At 47.0% G+C, this 16,585-nt stretch overlaps 1 protein-coding gene across 1 annotated transcript in view; it reads right to left on the bottom strand.

Annotated features, from left to right (window-relative positions):
• PARD6G (par-6 family cell polarity regulator gamma) overlaps window positions 1-16,585 on the bottom strand; it is a 92,124-nt gene that overhangs the window by 63,681 nt on the left and 11,858 nt on the right. The window contains exon 2 of the mRNA XM_047086208.1: window positions 2,591-2,813. Within this exon, the coding sequence (XP_046942164.1) occupies window positions 2,591-2,813 (223 nt within the window). The remainder of the gene's footprint in view (window positions 1-2,590; window positions 2,814-16,585) is intronic.

The raw sequence follows: 16,585 nt of genomic DNA, 5'->3' as shown, positions 1-16,585 counted from the left end.
ACGACTCCTGCTTCTTACCATCCACAGCAACACAGTTGTCCCGCCTCTCCCACCTGGACGCAGTATTTACAGCAAGAGTCCACTGAGCATGGCGAGAGCAGAGCCCGTTTCCCCAGTGATGGAATCGAGGCGCTGAGCTTTGTGAATATTAGGAGTACTTTCTTTTTTTCTTTTATTTATTTTCAGAGAGAGAGAGCACACAGCAGGGACAGAGAGAGAGGGAGAGAGAATGAATCCCAGGCAGGCTCTGAGCTGTCAGCACAGAGCCCACCGTGGGGCTCGAACTCACAAACCGTGAGATCATGACCTGAGCTGAAAGAGAGTTGGATGCTTAGCTGACTGAGCCACCCAGGCACCCCAGAAGCCCTTTCCTATTTAAGTATGGCAACTATAATTTGTTTGTTTTTAATTTTTTATGTTTATTTATTTTTGAAAGAGAGAGAGAGAGAGAGGGAGAGAGAGAGACAGACAGAGTGTGAGTTGGGGAGGGGCAGAGAGAGAGGGAGACACAATCCGAAGTAGGCTCCAGGCTCCGAGCTGTCAGCACAGAGCCCGACGCAGGGCTCGAACCCGTGAACTGTGAGGTGTTGACCCGAGCTGAAGTCAAATGCTTAACCGACGGAGCCACCCGGGTGCCCCAAGTATGACAACTATCTGAGGTAGGCGCTGCTCTCCCATTTGATAGACCAGAAAGAACATTAGGGATCAGCTGGTCAGAGTCAGTGAGAAGGTGCTAGAGGCAGGGTCTGAACTGGGGTCCCTGACAGAGGTCTCTGTCATGTGACAGAGAAAGGCACGGGTTGCAGGTGACACACTACGGGGCGGGGGAAGAAACCCTAAGCCAGCCAATTAAACTTTGAGCTATTTCTCTCAGGGCAGTGGCAGAGGGAAAGCAGACAATGAAGACAGGACACAGGGCCTCAGCCAGCAAGCTGAAAAGAGGCAGAGCCGCCAGAGCCGCCCCTGGGAAGTGGGCACACTCGTGGGCACACAGACCTCAGAGCTTCCTGTGTCACCTCAGCTTCAGAGGGTCCACAGCACGGGGTGCCAGGTGTCAGCAGCACTGTGAGGGAAAGGCGCGCCCTCGGTGGCACCTCCAGTTCAGCTCCGCACAGACAACACTCGTTCCCTCTGTGACCGATGGATGACAAAGCCCGCGTGCAGATCTCCGGTTTACACGGTGCTCCGCACCCACTGCTCACCCTCCCGCACCCTGAGAGCAAGCACTGTGACCCGGGATGGCCAGGGCGGAGCGGCGGGACGTGGCCCCGAGGGCCAGCAAGGAGCCCTGAGAACGGCCGCTAAGTAAGGCACAGAGAAGCAGAGTAACAGGACAGAGAACGGCCGAGGGGACACGAGGTGACTGGGTAGCGCGGTCTGAGGGCGGGCCTCTCTCAGAGGGCGGCTCCAGGCGGGGGGCAGCCGGGCGCAGGTGCGGCCAGAGCAGCGGGCAGGAGGACGCGGCAGAGCCCGGGGTCACGTGGAGGCAGCGGAGCAGCGCGGCAGGGCTGGGGACGAAGCAAAAGCCACCACGCGGAAGTGACAGTGCCATCAGCGGGACAGCCAGGCTCAGCAGGGACTGAAGACGCAGAGCTGTCTGATCTCGTGCCAGAGAACCAGGCAGAAGGTGAGGTCAGCGGGTCTCCCGCTGTTCCCCTCCAGCAGCACAAACAAGAAGAGAGAATGTTCGCGGAACCGCGGCCAGCACGCCCTGAGCTCTCCGCACGTGCGCCTTCTCCCCTCGGGACAACGTGATGCCGCAGCAGGGACTGAGGCACCGCCTGCCCTCAGAACCAGGCGCCCGGCTATACGCCTCGGCCTCCAGCGTCCCGGCCTCCTTCTGTTCCGAACACTGTGGCTGCTGCTCCCGGTCTCTGCTCAGCTCTCCTGCCCCCACTGAGGCCACTGCAGCCAACACAGCGAGCCACGGCGGTCACCCTGCAAGTGTCCCCTGCGGGCGGTCTGTGCGCTCGCTGTGGGCACAGAAGTTCCAGTCACGACCAAGTCAGCCAGGAAACGCCTCCCTGCAGGCGGCTCCTTCCTTCAGTATTTTATTTGGAAATGGGAAGATTCTCCCAAGTGTAGAGATGAGACCAGCACGAGGCCCAGCTTCGACTCAACAGCGGGGCACACGCCCTCCCAACCATTAACCTACGTTAGCAGCCGGTTTTCCCATAAAATGATACTGTTACAGCACAGCTAGACCCTCAGAGCTAAAAGTTAGCCAAAGTTATAATTTAAAGCTAGCATAAGTTTCCAATCCTAAAAAGACAGTGGAAAACACACACTAGCAACCACAAGTTTCATTCCTGGGTTACTGGCTAATGCCGTTTTGTTAGCGAACTCGCATCCAGTTAAAATATGAAAGCATCAATAGTATTTCTTCCTCAGTTTTTAAAAATCAGAAGTCAACACTCTTTAAGATTGAAAATGCATTTAAAATTTTGAAGACCTTCTAATAAACTGGTGTTGACCAAACACACGTTACCTTCTTTTCGACCACAGGCTAGAAAAGAGAATCGCGTGGCTCTGTAGCAACAGACAAAACCGAAAACTGCATGTTTGAAATGGGTGCAGCGGCCCCCGGTACCTCGTTTCTGGATGAAGACCCTGAGCAGGGGGTTGGCGCTCGAGACCGCCTTGCAGAAGTTGTCATCGTTGTTGATGGGCAGCAGGTCGCCGTGCACATCTGCATAGCCAATGGTCACGTCTGTGTTGGAGATGTGGTGCGTGTGAACCACCAGGTTGTAGAAGTCTTCAAACTTCCCTGGCTTTTGACGGTCTAAGGAAAATCTCCGGAACTCAGCCCCAAACTACAATGCAAGAGACAGGGGGGACATAAGTAGCAGGGAAAGGACGGGAAATAAGGCTTGTTCACGTCATGCCAAGCGCGTCCTGAGCCTCCGTGAGGCCCGGACACAGTGGTGAACTGTGTCCCTGTCCTCATAGAGCTTCTGCAAACACACAAGGAAAGGGGAGACAGGAATGTGGGGGATCAGTTCACTCAACGCTGACCTGTGTCCTGAGGACAGGACAGGTGCTGGAGCTCAGGCTACTGAAGAAAAAGCAAGGTCAAAAAGTATTATGAGTATGGTGGACGAGATTGAAACGGGAGCCTGTGCTTAGTGAGGGCCTTCACCTGGGGTGGCTGTCCAGGCTCAGCTTGCGGTGTCCGCACAGCCCCGAGACAGGGGCAAACACTCATAGGCAGGAGGGAAGCAAGGCCAGCTGAACGCTCTGTATTTTTCCTGAGGGCAATGGGTGGTCCTGGAACAATTTCAATTTTAAGCAAGGAACTGATTTGATATGATTTGCATTTGATTTTTAAAAAAAAATTTATGTATTTACTGAGAGACAGAGGGAATGAGAGAAAGCAAACGTAGGAGCGACAGGGGGGCAGACAGAGAGAGCGCAAGAGAGAGGGAATCCCAGGCAGGCTCTGTGCTGTCAGTGCAGAGCCCCACGTGAGATCATGACCTGAGCAAAAATCAAGAGTCAGATGCCTGACGGACTGAGCCACCTAGGGGCCTCTGATTTGTATTTTTAAAAGACCAAAGGATCAAAAGTGGAAGCAAAAGTGAAAGAAGGAAGGACTGTGGTAAAAAGAAGGCTTCACAAATCTCAGGGAGACACGAACGTGGGCCCTGGTCCCGCCCAAAACACAGAGCAGGTTTCTCTCTCAAAAGACGGTACTCACTCCGCCTGCTCTGGGAGATGCCCAGGGCCCAACTTTCCTGACAGTCCCTGGCCCTGGCACAGTTCTCTGCCAGGAAAGGACCCTAGGTCACCTCCCACGGGCTGAACCATCCTGGGATCCGAGGACACCACCTCTGTTTGGCCTAAGGGTTTCTGGATTAGGACATGCTGTCGTCCCTCGCTTGGCAATACAGACCTTTATTCATCAGGCAGCACAGATTCAATGCTCTTCAACACAACTGAAAACTAATTATAGTGGTTCCAAAATACACAAAAATGAAATGTCTAATGTTTATACAATACGAGTCATTACATCATCTAGACATTATGTCAACTAGTCAAGGGCAAATCAACTCAAACCATATGGGTTTGTGTGGTTCTCAAAGTGGGCAGGCATCAGAATCACCTGGAGGCCCCTAGAGGTCTGGACTGGGCTGATCTGGAGAGCGGGCCCCATAATTTGCATTTTTAACAAGTTCCCAGGAGAAGCTGATGCCCTTGGGCTGGGGACCACACCATAAAACCACTGGTTTTAAGGGAATCAGTCTCCAAATCTCCGTGGCCACAGATCTCTGAGAACCAGAGTCTGCTGTTCCATTTCCCCTTTTAAAAAACAAAACAAACCTCTCACCCATCCCACATTGCCCCAGGAATAAAATACTTCAGCACGCAGGACAGTGGGACATTCTGAAATACTGGTTCGAGAAAAGCCACCTTCGATGGGCAAGCACAACCCCTAAGGCCTCCTCCCACGTACTGGGTCAGGGGAGGAGGGGCTCCGGGCTCAGCCCAGAGGGCCACGCGGCAAGGCTCTCCCCCGCCACTCTGCCACTGTCAGAAGTGCCCATCTTGAGATGGGGCCTGTGAACACCGCACAGCAAACCGAGAAATCCCTCCCGCATTGCTGAGAGGTCAGCATTCCTCCTCTTCTTCATATTTATCCCAGCATGCACCATTGGCTGGCCCAGGGTGAGCAGCACACAATCTCTCACACGCAGGCTTACATCCTGGGGCCACAAAACTTTTGAAGACACAAGAGTTCAAGCCTACATTAGTTTAATGTGATCTTTTTTCAGATTCGGTTATGTCGTCACATCATGAATATTTATTTCAACAATAGCCGTCATCTCTCCAATCTCAGATCTAATACAAGCTAACTTCCAGAGCAATTAGTTCTTATCAGTATGCACCCTCTTTTCATTAAGCACATAAGGAGAGTTCAATGGTGTCCAATGAAATCAGCATATGCCTCTGAGTTTCATGTGCGGTTCTTGATTCTTCCCCCAAACTGGACACCACGCACTCACTCTGATTTAAGGGACACCGGCTGCCTCTCCTGACTCACTCCCCCTGGATTAGGCCACATCCCAGGTGAGCAGTGAGAAACAGCCCATGCTGGGCCAAGTCCCTCCTGCATTTGGCAGTCAATCTAAGGTTAGTCTAATTTGTTTCTCCAATCTTTTAGTGGTTTTCTTCAAAATACGTCTTTATAATTTTTTTTTAATTTTTTTTAGAGAGAGAGAAAGAGTGAGTGAGCAGAGGAGAGGGCAGAGGGAGACTGAGAGAGAATCTTAAGCAGGCTCCACATGGAGTCCGACATGGGGCTCACAAACAGGACCCTGGGATCATGACCTGAGCCACCCAGGTGCCCCTTCTTCAAAATACGTCTTAACGTGTGCACTGGAAACGAAAATGAATCCAGACTGCTTCCTGACAGAAAGCAAGTCTGATGTGTATTTGATAATGAGGCTGACTTTGTTAATCCATCCAGCAGTATGGTGAACAATGCTTCTTACGTTGAATGAGTCCCAAAGTTTGGCAAAAAGAGGTATGAAATGGGATATTAGCATTTTTCCCAATTTTTTTTATTATGGCAAAATACACATAACATAAAGTTTACCATTAAAAAAATCTTTTTTAATGTTTTTTTATTTTTGAGAGAGAGAGACAGAGTGCAAGCAGGGGAAGGGCAGACAACAAGAGAGACACAGAATCCGAAGCAGACTCCAGGCTCTGAGCTGTCAGCACAGAGGTGGATGTGGGGCTCCACCTCACAAACCGTGAGATCGTGACCTGAGTCGAAGTCAGATGCTTGACGGACTCAGCCACCCAGGTGCCCCTAAAGTTTACACTGCTGAGTAGCTGTCCCCATCCATGTGTCTTCGTGTCTTGTGCAACTGAGTCCGTCCCCATTAAACACGGACTCCCAGCCCCTCCCCCAGTCCCTGGTGACACCACCTACCTGCCCGTCTGTATGAATATGACTCCTCTAAGTACTTCATATGAGTGCAATCATCCGTTTTTGTCTTTCTGTAACTGGCTCATTCCCCTGATCAAATATATAATTTGAAACACTCTCATTCTGTGGGTTGCTTTACTCTGTGGATCTGGGTCCTTCTAAGGGGAAATGTTACGGCTGTGAGCAGGGCACAGGAGGAAAAGGTAGATTGAGGCTGCTGTCTAACTTGCCTGCCAACCTAGGGCAGGTGCCATAATGTCAGTTTTTCTTAAAACTTTCCTTAGTGAGCACTTAGCTTTGAAGTTGTACCTGTTCTGGACTGAGGAGACGGCCTCCCAAACAGACACCTCCCTTTGTGGAGTTCTGCAGGTTTGAATGTGGGCCAGCAGGTGAGTGTCTGACGCTCAACCGTCACTACCTTGTCATGAGCCTTGCCGCGGGAACAAACTCCTATAGCGAGGCTTGGCATTTCAGGCTGGTCTCCAGAAAACTTTAAAGTTGGTTCAGGCATTTGCATAGGGATCCCTATGTACTAATGCAGTGGTCTTCAAATGTCACATACCTCCTGAGGAATTCTGAAAAACTACCACTATAAAAAGGATAACATATTTTTAAGTTAGCATCTAAATTTTTCATAACAAAAATAAATAGTTGCAAGGGATATAATTTCCAGCATACTGTATTTCTTTTAAAAATAAATATTTTATCAGATGATCTTTTAAATACAGTCAATGAAAGCTAAATGCCATAGTGATATGATGTTACCATCATGCATTTTAAAATAGAATAACCAACTCTTTTATAACAACCAGAAATTCCACATGGGCTTTTTTTCTGTTTGGTCCCTTGTTTCTATCACACTGCTCCAAGAGGATTGAAGCCTAGTATTTTATCATAATAATTTATGCTGGAGTACCCTGCCACTCTTCTATGCAAGAAAATCAGATAAATTGAATTAAACATTCTTTTTCACATGGCCACAAGGCTCTATTTGTGGAGAATATTTCTATATTGGTGTCAGTGGTATGGAGTTTTAATTTTGCAAGATGGAAAGAGTACTGGACGGTACGCACAACGGTGTGAATGTAAACTGTATACTGTGAACTGTGTGCTCAGAAACTGGCTATGATGGTGAACTTAATGCCTGGGTTATGGACCAAAACTATACAGTAACATAAAATAAATAGATTTTTTACAGTAGAAAGTTTGTAGCCTAAGTCATCACAATGATTAAATCATGATTGAAACAGTTACACATTTTCATAAATAATTATTAACCATCCTAAGTAAACACCTAAAAAATCTTTCATGAGGAGTGTTTTTGCTAAATGAGGTCAGAGTAACATTGGCTCTTTTGCTCCTTCTCCTCCCTGTGAATGTAAGTTGATGGGACTGAGGGCTCAGAAGGCATGCCAGACCTCAGCTCTGTGACTCTTACCAAGTAATGTGCCAAAAATAAATAATCATAGAGTGGTCTATCATTAACAATATTTTTAATAATCTATTAGCTGACAATTAGGACAATTTTCAATGCTGTTGAAAGCAAAGTCTTGGAAACCACTGGACTTGCAATATTTACTGCCCAATCCTTGGAACCACTTTTTCAATTTCTGGTAAGTACACCAAGAATTATATGCCAACGAATTGTGTCTGCATTTAGAGGAAACTTGTTTAACCTGATATAAAGGGAAGTAAAAATATAAAGTCAGTACCCCATGCTAATATATATATATTTAAATAAAATGCTTTTATCATACTGAAGTTGGATTCTTATGTAACAACACCATTACCAAAGTCACTCAAAATGGATAAATGACCTAAATGTAAAACCTGAAACTACAGAATTCTTATATAAAAACATAGTGCAAAAGCTTCAGGACACTGGGTTTGGTAGTGATTTACTGGATATGACACCAAAGGCACAGGTAACAAAAGAAAAAACAGACACTGGACTTAATGAAAACTACCTTTTGCGCATCAGAAGACACTATCCACAGAGTACAACAGCCTGCAAAAAGGGATAATACTCAGAATATACAGGGAACTCCTAAGTACAACTGGTATATATCCATACAATGGAGTGTCATTCAGCCTTAAAACGGAAGGGTGTTCTTTCACCTGCTGCAACATGCACGAAGCTGGAGGACTGTGCTGTGTGAAATGAGCCAGCAACAGAAGGGTGAAGGCTGTGTGGTCCCACTTGTAGGAGGTCCCGGGAGCCATCAGATCACGGAGAAAGAAAGCAGGTGGTAGTTGCAAGGAACTGGGAAGTTATTGCTTAACTGACAGACTTTTGGTTTTACAAGATGAAAAGAGTTCTGGATATGGAGGTGGGGGGGGGGGCGGCGGCTGCACAACCGTGTGAATGTACTTAGTGACACTGAAGAGCACACGTAAAATGGTTAAGTGGCAAATTTTATGTCATGTGTATTTTACCACAGTGAAAAAAATGGAGGGGAATAAGATACCCACAGGAGGCTGGGAAAAGCTCTGAAAGTCCTACAAACACAGAAGGCCACACACACATGCAGTGCTGTGTGCATGATCAGGAGAGACCCAAGAAGGCTATAGAATCTCTATCTGGTTGACCTGGGATTCTGTGAGTCAGGAAGTGAAGGCTAAAGTGGAGCACAAGCAGCTGGAACTGACACACACACAGAGCCTCGAGCAGAGGCTGGGGGACCTACTGGTTGAGCTCATGTAAGGAAACCTCTGTGCAATCACCAGATGACCATGAAGCTAACAGTGGTCGCACATAACAAATAATACACTTTATAGAATTTGTCCAGGAAAGTCACTAAACAAACAAAAAGCAGCAAAGAAATAAACATTAAAAAAAATTAAAATGTCTAGTTTTCAGCAAATTTATGAGATATATCAAGAAACAGAAAAAAAAAATGGCCTCCATGCAGAGGAAAATTAGCAGCCAATGAAGGGCCCAGATGCTGCACTTACGAGACAAAGATTTTAGATCAGCTATTATAATTATGTTCAAATAAGTGAAGGAAACCAAGTCTAAAGATCTGAAGGAAATCATGAAAGCAATGTCTAACCAAACACAGAATAAAAACAAAGAGATGGAGATCATTAAAAAAATTTTTTTTTAATGTTTACTTATTTTTGAGAGAGAGAGAGGGAGATAGAGCGTGAGTGGGGGAGGGGCAGAGAGACAGGGAGACACAGAATCCGAAGCAGGCTTTAGGTTCCGAGCTGTTAGCACAGAGCCTGATGTGGGGTTCGAACCCAGGAACCGTGAGATCGTGACCTGAGCCGAAGTCGGACACTCAACTGACTGAGCCACCCAGGCGCCCTGGAAATCATTTTTAAAAAAAGAATCAGATTGAGATTCTAGAGTTGAAGAATATAATAACTACAGTAAAAATGTCCTAGAGGGACTCAACAGAAAATCAGAGGTGGTCAAAGAAAGAATCAGAAAATACGAGGATAGATCAATTGAGACTGTATAGTCTAGGGAGCAGAAAGAAAAAAGAATGAAGAAAAATGAGCAGAGCCTCAGAGACCTGTGGCGTATTACCATGCATCGAAAGAAACACAGCTGGAAGTCCCAGAGCAGGAGAGAGAAAAAAGCAGAAAGAATATTTGGAGAAACAATGTGTATAAACTTCCCAAATGTAATGAATTTAACTACATATCCAAAAGTTCAACAAACTACAATTAACATAAACTCAATGAGATACACAACTAGATGCATCCTAGTCAAACTGTAAAACCCAAAGCCAAAGAGAGAATCTTAAAAGAAGAAAAACAATTCATCCTATATAAAAGATCTGCAATGATATGAATAACTGACTTCTTATCTGAAATCACGGGGGCTAAAATGCTGTGGGGTAACATGTTTGGGGGCACAATGCCAACTGAAAATTCTATATCCAGCACAACTACCCTTCAAAAAATGAAGGAGAAACGAGACAGTCCAAAATAAACAAAAACTGGGAGAACTGTTACCAGCAGGCCTGCCTTACAAGAAATATTAAAGCTATCCTTGAGGCTGAAATAAAAGACCACTATATATTAACTGGAATAAACAGTAATGTTAAATGTAACTACAGAGGTATATGTAAATGGCAGAAAAGTATACTTTTGCCTGCTTGTAACTTGTTTCTTCTGATTAAGAGACAACTACAGAGGCAGCTTATTTTCCTGCTTCCAACATTTGTAGTTGCTGGCAGCGTGTACTTGGTCTCCATCAGGCACACTGACCCCATAGCCAGACTAAGGTCCAAAGTGGCAACACTGTGTGTGGGGCCTCTGGCTTTCCCTGGATGGTGCCAAGCTCTTGTGAGTGGAACGGGCCTGTGTTGTCACCCAGAATGAAGTATTGATACATGCTACAACAAAGATGAACCTTGAAAACATGCTAAGTGAAGGATGCCAGATACACAAGACCACGTACTGTATGATGTATTTGTATGAAATGTATGGAATACGCAGATTCACAGAGAAAACAGACTAGTGGTTACCAGGGACTGGGGACAGGAAGGAATTGAGAACGGCTGCTAAGAGGTAGGAGGTTTATTTTTGGAGTGAAGAAAATACTTTAAAATTAGGTAGTGGTAATGATTGCACAAGTCTGTGAATATACTAAAAACCACTGAATGTGTACTTTAAACTTGTGAATTTTATTTCACATGAATTATAGCTTACAGAGCTGTTATTTTTTAAAAAGGTTTCACCTCAAAGAATAATTTTCTAAAATAGCCGACTGAAGACTGATTGGAAGCTGTATTCAGAAACTTGGAAACCCCAGAGAGTGACACTGGCCAAGTACAATGGAGGCTCTGCTTTTGCTCTAGGCATACAGGAAACGCTAAAGGACCAAGTGTCCAAGCATCTGTTGTCAGCACACATCAATTTAGAAGATAAAAACTTAAGAACTCAGGGAACCCCCCAGGGACACCCCCCCCCCCCCGTCATTACTGCTGGGTCCTGAGACTTAGTCCAAGCTGGTAGGGCAAGCTTTTCCAGTTCAAGTTGGTCCACAGTGTTGAATTGGTAAGGACAGAGGGCAGGCACTCTGAGCAGGGTAGAACTTGCCTTCCCTCACACCCATCTCCACCCTGGCCCCAAACTGCAAAAGGCTCTCAGTCCCTCTTGTCCAAGTCAGAAACTAAAACTTTATATGAATAATATTTTTGGAGTCCCAAGGCTCTGGCAATACAAATCTATTTTCATCAATCAATGTCATGTGACTCCAAGGATAATCTGTTACCACTAACATGATTATTTCTTATTTTCCAAGTTAAAAATATTAAAAATGTAAAAAAATTTTTCTTGATACCTAATGAGGTCTTTCTACACTTACCCGTTTAAAAACAAATCTATTTTGTGTAGGACACTGCAGGGCACAAAAGGCTTGTTTGGGTTAGCTGTCTTCAGGCACACAATTAAGTCCTAAGCTTCCCCATGGGAAGTGCCCTTCCAAGAGTTCACACTGAGGGTCTCAGAGAAGGTGAGAGATTTGTCCAAGGCCACACAAATCCTTGATTCCAGGTTGGAAATAAAACTCCATTTCTTGACTCTGATCCTTTTCTACACGGGCAGTGCTAAGCTGCTGCCACTCCAAGCTAACCGAAAAAACCATTCTTCCTACCACTGAAAACATGGTTCCCAGATTTCCTCTTACACTCACTCAGGTAACATTTACTTAAAAACTCTAAAATGTCACATTAAAAAAATGTTTTTTAAGTTATTTATTTATTTTCAGAGAGAGAGAGGAAGAGAGAGGAGACTGTGAGCAGGGGAGAGGCAGAGACAGAGGGAAAGAGAGAGAACCCTAAGTAGGCTCTGCACTCTCAGTGCACTTGAACTCACAAAGGCATGAGAACATGGCCTGAGCTGAAACCCAAGAGTCTGACACTTAACCGACTGAGCCCCCCAGGTGCCCCTAAGATGGCACATTTCTGATGATTAAGAAGCAGCTCTGGCACAAGGTGGCACAAGGTCATCCCCTCTGTGAGGGCTAAAGTCAAAGAGAAGAGGAGGAAATCAAACCTAGCACTTTCTTCTCATCTAGGCCGCTTCACACAGTGTCTTTCTAGCTAAAGAGGGCACTCAGGGCTTGAACCCCATGTGATGTCCCCACATGCTGCGAAGATTGTAGGGGAGGCAATTAATCACTGTTTCTATCACTTGAGGATTAAAAGCTCACACGTTTGTATTTCTAACAGTTTTGTGGGGGCAGGAGATGCACATACACCATTTTTAATCTCAAGCCTAGAAAAGAGGAAAATCAAGGTCTAGTTTCTGGTATGACACTTGAGGTGCCATGTGGAGCCCAGAGTTCTGGGGTCAGTTCAGTACCTGGGCTGGCTCACAAGGGTCACATGCAGGGACACTGCACTGAGACATCTGTGCAGTGTGTGACAGGATGTTCGTGGAGGCCTCTCCAACATGTATGCTTAAAAAAAAAAAAACAGAACAAAACTCGAACTACACACTGTTTGGTGTGTTTTTCTTTACGGTTTGAACAGGGGTAGAATCACACAGCTCAAAAGTCAAAAGGTATTCAGTAAAAAGTCTCCCAGCCACCTTGCCCCTTCCCCACTGGAGCTGGTGATTTCAGTTGTATGCGCCCTTCAAAAGGTGTTTTCTGCATGTGAAGGCACATGTGAACTGTATCTATATTCCTTCTTTTCTAAATAAATGGTAGCATGCTATCCACACTGGTCAACTCTGGAGGGTTTTTTTTTTTTCCCCACTTATCTTCTATATTTTGAAAACATTCTTTTTCTGGATGCTCATGGTCTTGTAAGGGAGGAATCTCTAACTCTCAGATGCCCCTGAACTGAGAAAGGTTAAGTCACTTGGCTCCTGGTTTGTAAGGTACCCACAGTCAGGGACGTGACAGGGTATCGTCAGACTCACCAGGGAAGGTCACAGGAGCCAGGTGTTAAGGTAGAGTTTTTACCAGTTAAAATTTGCTTAGTAACTGGGTCACTTCTAAGGCACCTCCCAAACCCCAGGGAGCCACAAATTTGGTTATTTATTTTACAAATTTGCAATTACCATATGAGTTAGGGCAGCAAACTGCCTAAGCTCACACTAGAGTACGAGCCCAGGAGCATGGGGTCTGCTTGTTCTAGACTAGTAGAGTCCCTAATATACAGTAGACACACAAATTTTCATTGAATTAATGAATTAAACTTCTGTCAACTGGTTTTAAAATAAAATTCTGGAATTTTAATTAAGTGGACATTGACTGACAGTCTCAAAACAGGAACGCAGTAGGAGATACAAGCATGAAGTCCCAAACCATGTCCCATGTCACACATCAGCCCTGTCCCATGTATGTTAGATTTGAAGACAAATGCCAGTCCCCCCAACCCCCCCAACACAAGGGTGAGGTTTTCACCGTCAAAACCAAGGAGACAATGTCCCAATGACTATTTGCAAACAGGTGAGTAAACAGGCAAACTGAGGGGTCTTTAGCCACGTAACGCACACTCTCTGTGGTAATCAGGTTGTGACCCTGCTTCAGATGGCTCAATGGTAACGGCCAGTTTTAAAGGCAGGAAAGGTCATGGGGTCTCAATCACACCGAAGGGCTGCCTGAAGCTGTTTCTTAAAGAAAGGCCTGGTTTCCAAATTACTTTCCCAGGAAGGAAGGGTAGTCAGTTTCTCTGACCACATGCCCTCCGCTCTCGATAAACCTGGGTGGGAGCCCTTGGTTCATGGACACCAGGCTGTGCCTTCCGCTAGTGACCATGCATCACCCACCACACACTTGCTGCAGGCAGACGCACTCTCCCACGAGCCTCTGCAGCCATGTCCCACCTGCTTCCCAGCTCATATCCCTTCCTTGGGCAGAACTGACTCTAAAAGAGAAGTACGTCTGAGAAGCATCATTAGCTTTCACTGCTTCCTTTCACCAGACAGCGACCCCAAGAACCACCAAATCACCAGGATACTTTCCAAAAGTGTCATACTAAGGGACATGTGTCTTTTATTTGAACTCACTCCTCCAAAATACCAAATAGGAACTTATTCACCAAGCAAATATTTTCCTGTGCTGGTCTTTACAGTTGTAAAAGGAAAATATGGTCTCCATTTCCTCCCCTGCCCCACCCCCCATCCTGGCATACGGTAGTCGTACAAAATACATTTACTGAATAACTAGTGTAATGTATGGCCCCTGCTTTTATCATCCAGTGAAAATGTATGGAGTGGTTCTACGCAACAGGCACTTCTCCTACACACTGGGGAAGGGAGTGACCAAACAGAAGAAATGCCTGTCCTTATGAAACTTAAGTTCCAGCAGGGAAGACAGGTAGCAAACTAAAAATAACGAGCGCCTAAGTCATAGAATATGTTAGAAGTTGGTAAGTGCCACGGGCGAAAGGCCAGAATAAGCTAAGAAGGCCACGTGTGCTCTCCAATTTGCTGGGAGTTATGTAGGAGTGCAGACCATCAGGGCACAAGGGCCACCTGGGTCTCTTCCCCAAGTCCGGGCTGGGTTGGCCCCTGCTCCTCCTGCCCTGGACTAGAGGACTTGGGACAAGCCCCCCATCCTGAGCTCCAGCACAGAGCAGGTTCCCTCCGCTTCTACTCCTGGTCACTGTATTAATACAACTACCACAGAACAGTATTTTACTTAAAAAAATTCTTCAGGGCTAGAGTCCTCAGTTATCTCGAAACTGCCCTAACCTTGAGGGGCCAAGGAGGGTCCTAGCCACTAAATCTCATTCGGACACGCAAGGACCGGGGCGTGGGGCCGACCCACCCGGGACTCCTAGCGTCAGATGTTACTTATCTTGGATAAAAGATACTCCCGAGGGGCATCCAGGGGGGCTACTCTGTCTTTTCACGCACGACAAACCCAGACCTAAAATGCCACACTCACTTTACCCTGGTTATCGCTGCAGTTCCCGGAGCCTCCCCCGGCCCAGCGTTAGGGGCCCTGCGTCCCAGGCCCGCTCCCTCCGAGGCGTCACTGCAGGGCTCCACCGACGCCCCGCCTTCAGCTCGGGCCCCGCCCACCCAGGCTCTGAGACCGCACCCCCTGAACCCCTCCCAGTGAGGCCCCGCCTCCAGGCCTCTCAGGTGAGAGCAATCGCGGGAAGTCATCAGAAACAGAGATTTTCAAGGAAAACGTTCATCAAAATACAGTAGTTTTGGGGCGCTTGGGTGGCTCAGTCGGTTGGGCATCCAACTTGGGCTCAGGTCATGATCTCACGGTTCGTGGGTTCGGGCCCCACTGGGGCTCTGTGCTGACAGCTCTGAGCATGGAGCCTACTTCAGATTCTGTCTGTCTCTGTCTCTCCCTCTCTCTCTCCCTGTTCGCACTCTGTCTCTCAAAAATAAATTAACATTTAAAAATATTTACAGTAGTATAAAATGTTAACTGTAAAAGTTCACCAAACAAAGTACATCCCCAGGATGAAATATAATTAAGCCAACAGATGCACGCTGTATTAGTGGGTTTAATGACTCAAGGAAGCCTTTACCACGTGGGCAGTGAAAGAAAACGACGCAAAGCCGAATCTAGTGTGATCCTAGGGGTGCAGCACAAACAAGGCAGCAAGGCCCAGCCCAGGGCTGTGAACAGAAGAGCCCAGGGAGCTGTGCACAGCTGGCACACCTGAGGCCAGGAAGCCAGCACCTCTGGGGCTGGGCCCAGGGATCCGGAGCTCAGAAACTCCTGAAAGTGTGTTCCTTGAAGGAGCAGCATCACTGACTGTCACCTGGGACCGTCAACTCAGGCCCCAGGCTTAGGGAGTCACAACCTGAATTCTAACTAGACCCCCAGCGACTCCTGTGCACACGAGTGTGAAAAGCACGGTTGCAAACATCCCAGTAAGCATCTTGCTAGTCACTGCTATGTGCTGGGTTTTGGTATCTGTTTACATATTTGTTCACTGAACAAAATTTTGCTGAATGCCGGACATGGGTGGCGCCCCGTGCTAGTGTTGAGCGTCTTCACTGGGTTGATGGCTGTTTGAAAGCCTGATGTTGGACAGTAATCACACATGCAAATGTGTAATTACAAACTGGGAAATGCAAACAAAGAAACTGTAGGACACAGGCCCTGATTGAAACTCTGTGTTTGAGGAAAGGAAATATTCAGGTAAAGAGAGGATAGGAACAGGTCACCTGCCGCACAGACTGAAGGAGCCAGGCAGCCCAGGTGTGAAGGATCTCAGCAGCATACTTTCATAAGGTAATGCCAACACCTTGGACCATTTGGGGACAGGGCCAAGGAGCACGAATGCACGTGCAGGCCATATGGAAATCTGTGGGAAGACCCCCCTTTTGGAAATGATCGGGAAGCACAGGTCATAATCCTCATGTGGCATCTGTCAGAATGTGGGACCCCACCATGGGATGACTTCCTGGGCTGGCATGTTAGGGCAGTTTAAAATCAGGCCACAGACCTGTGAGTCAGACGGGGTGGAGCCGGCAGCGGAGCAAGGCCCCTTCCTGTGCCCCATGCACCCATCTTGATCCAGAGCAATGACGTCCCAGCCACCAGTAGCTGCAGAACTGCTCAGACAGGCACCACATCCTGTGTGAGGCTGCTGGGGACCAAGAGCCCAGTGTACCTGGGTCACCTCAGCGAGTGTGTGTGTGTGTGTGTGTGTGTGTGTGTGCGCTGCAGGTGTTGCATGCACTCCTCTGCTCACATACATACTC

Source organism: Lynx rufus, unplaced genomic scaffold, assembly GCF_022079265.1.
Source record: "Lynx rufus isolate CCGP_SWC_20201006 ecotype Redwood Valley unplaced genomic scaffold, mLynRuf1.p SCAF_20, whole genome shotgun sequence".
Taxonomy (NCBI): domain Eukaryota; kingdom Metazoa; phylum Chordata; class Mammalia; order Carnivora; family Felidae; genus Lynx; species Lynx rufus.
The sequence above is the reverse complement of the archived record's forward strand: the minus strand, read 5'-3'. Positions and strand labels throughout refer to the sequence as shown.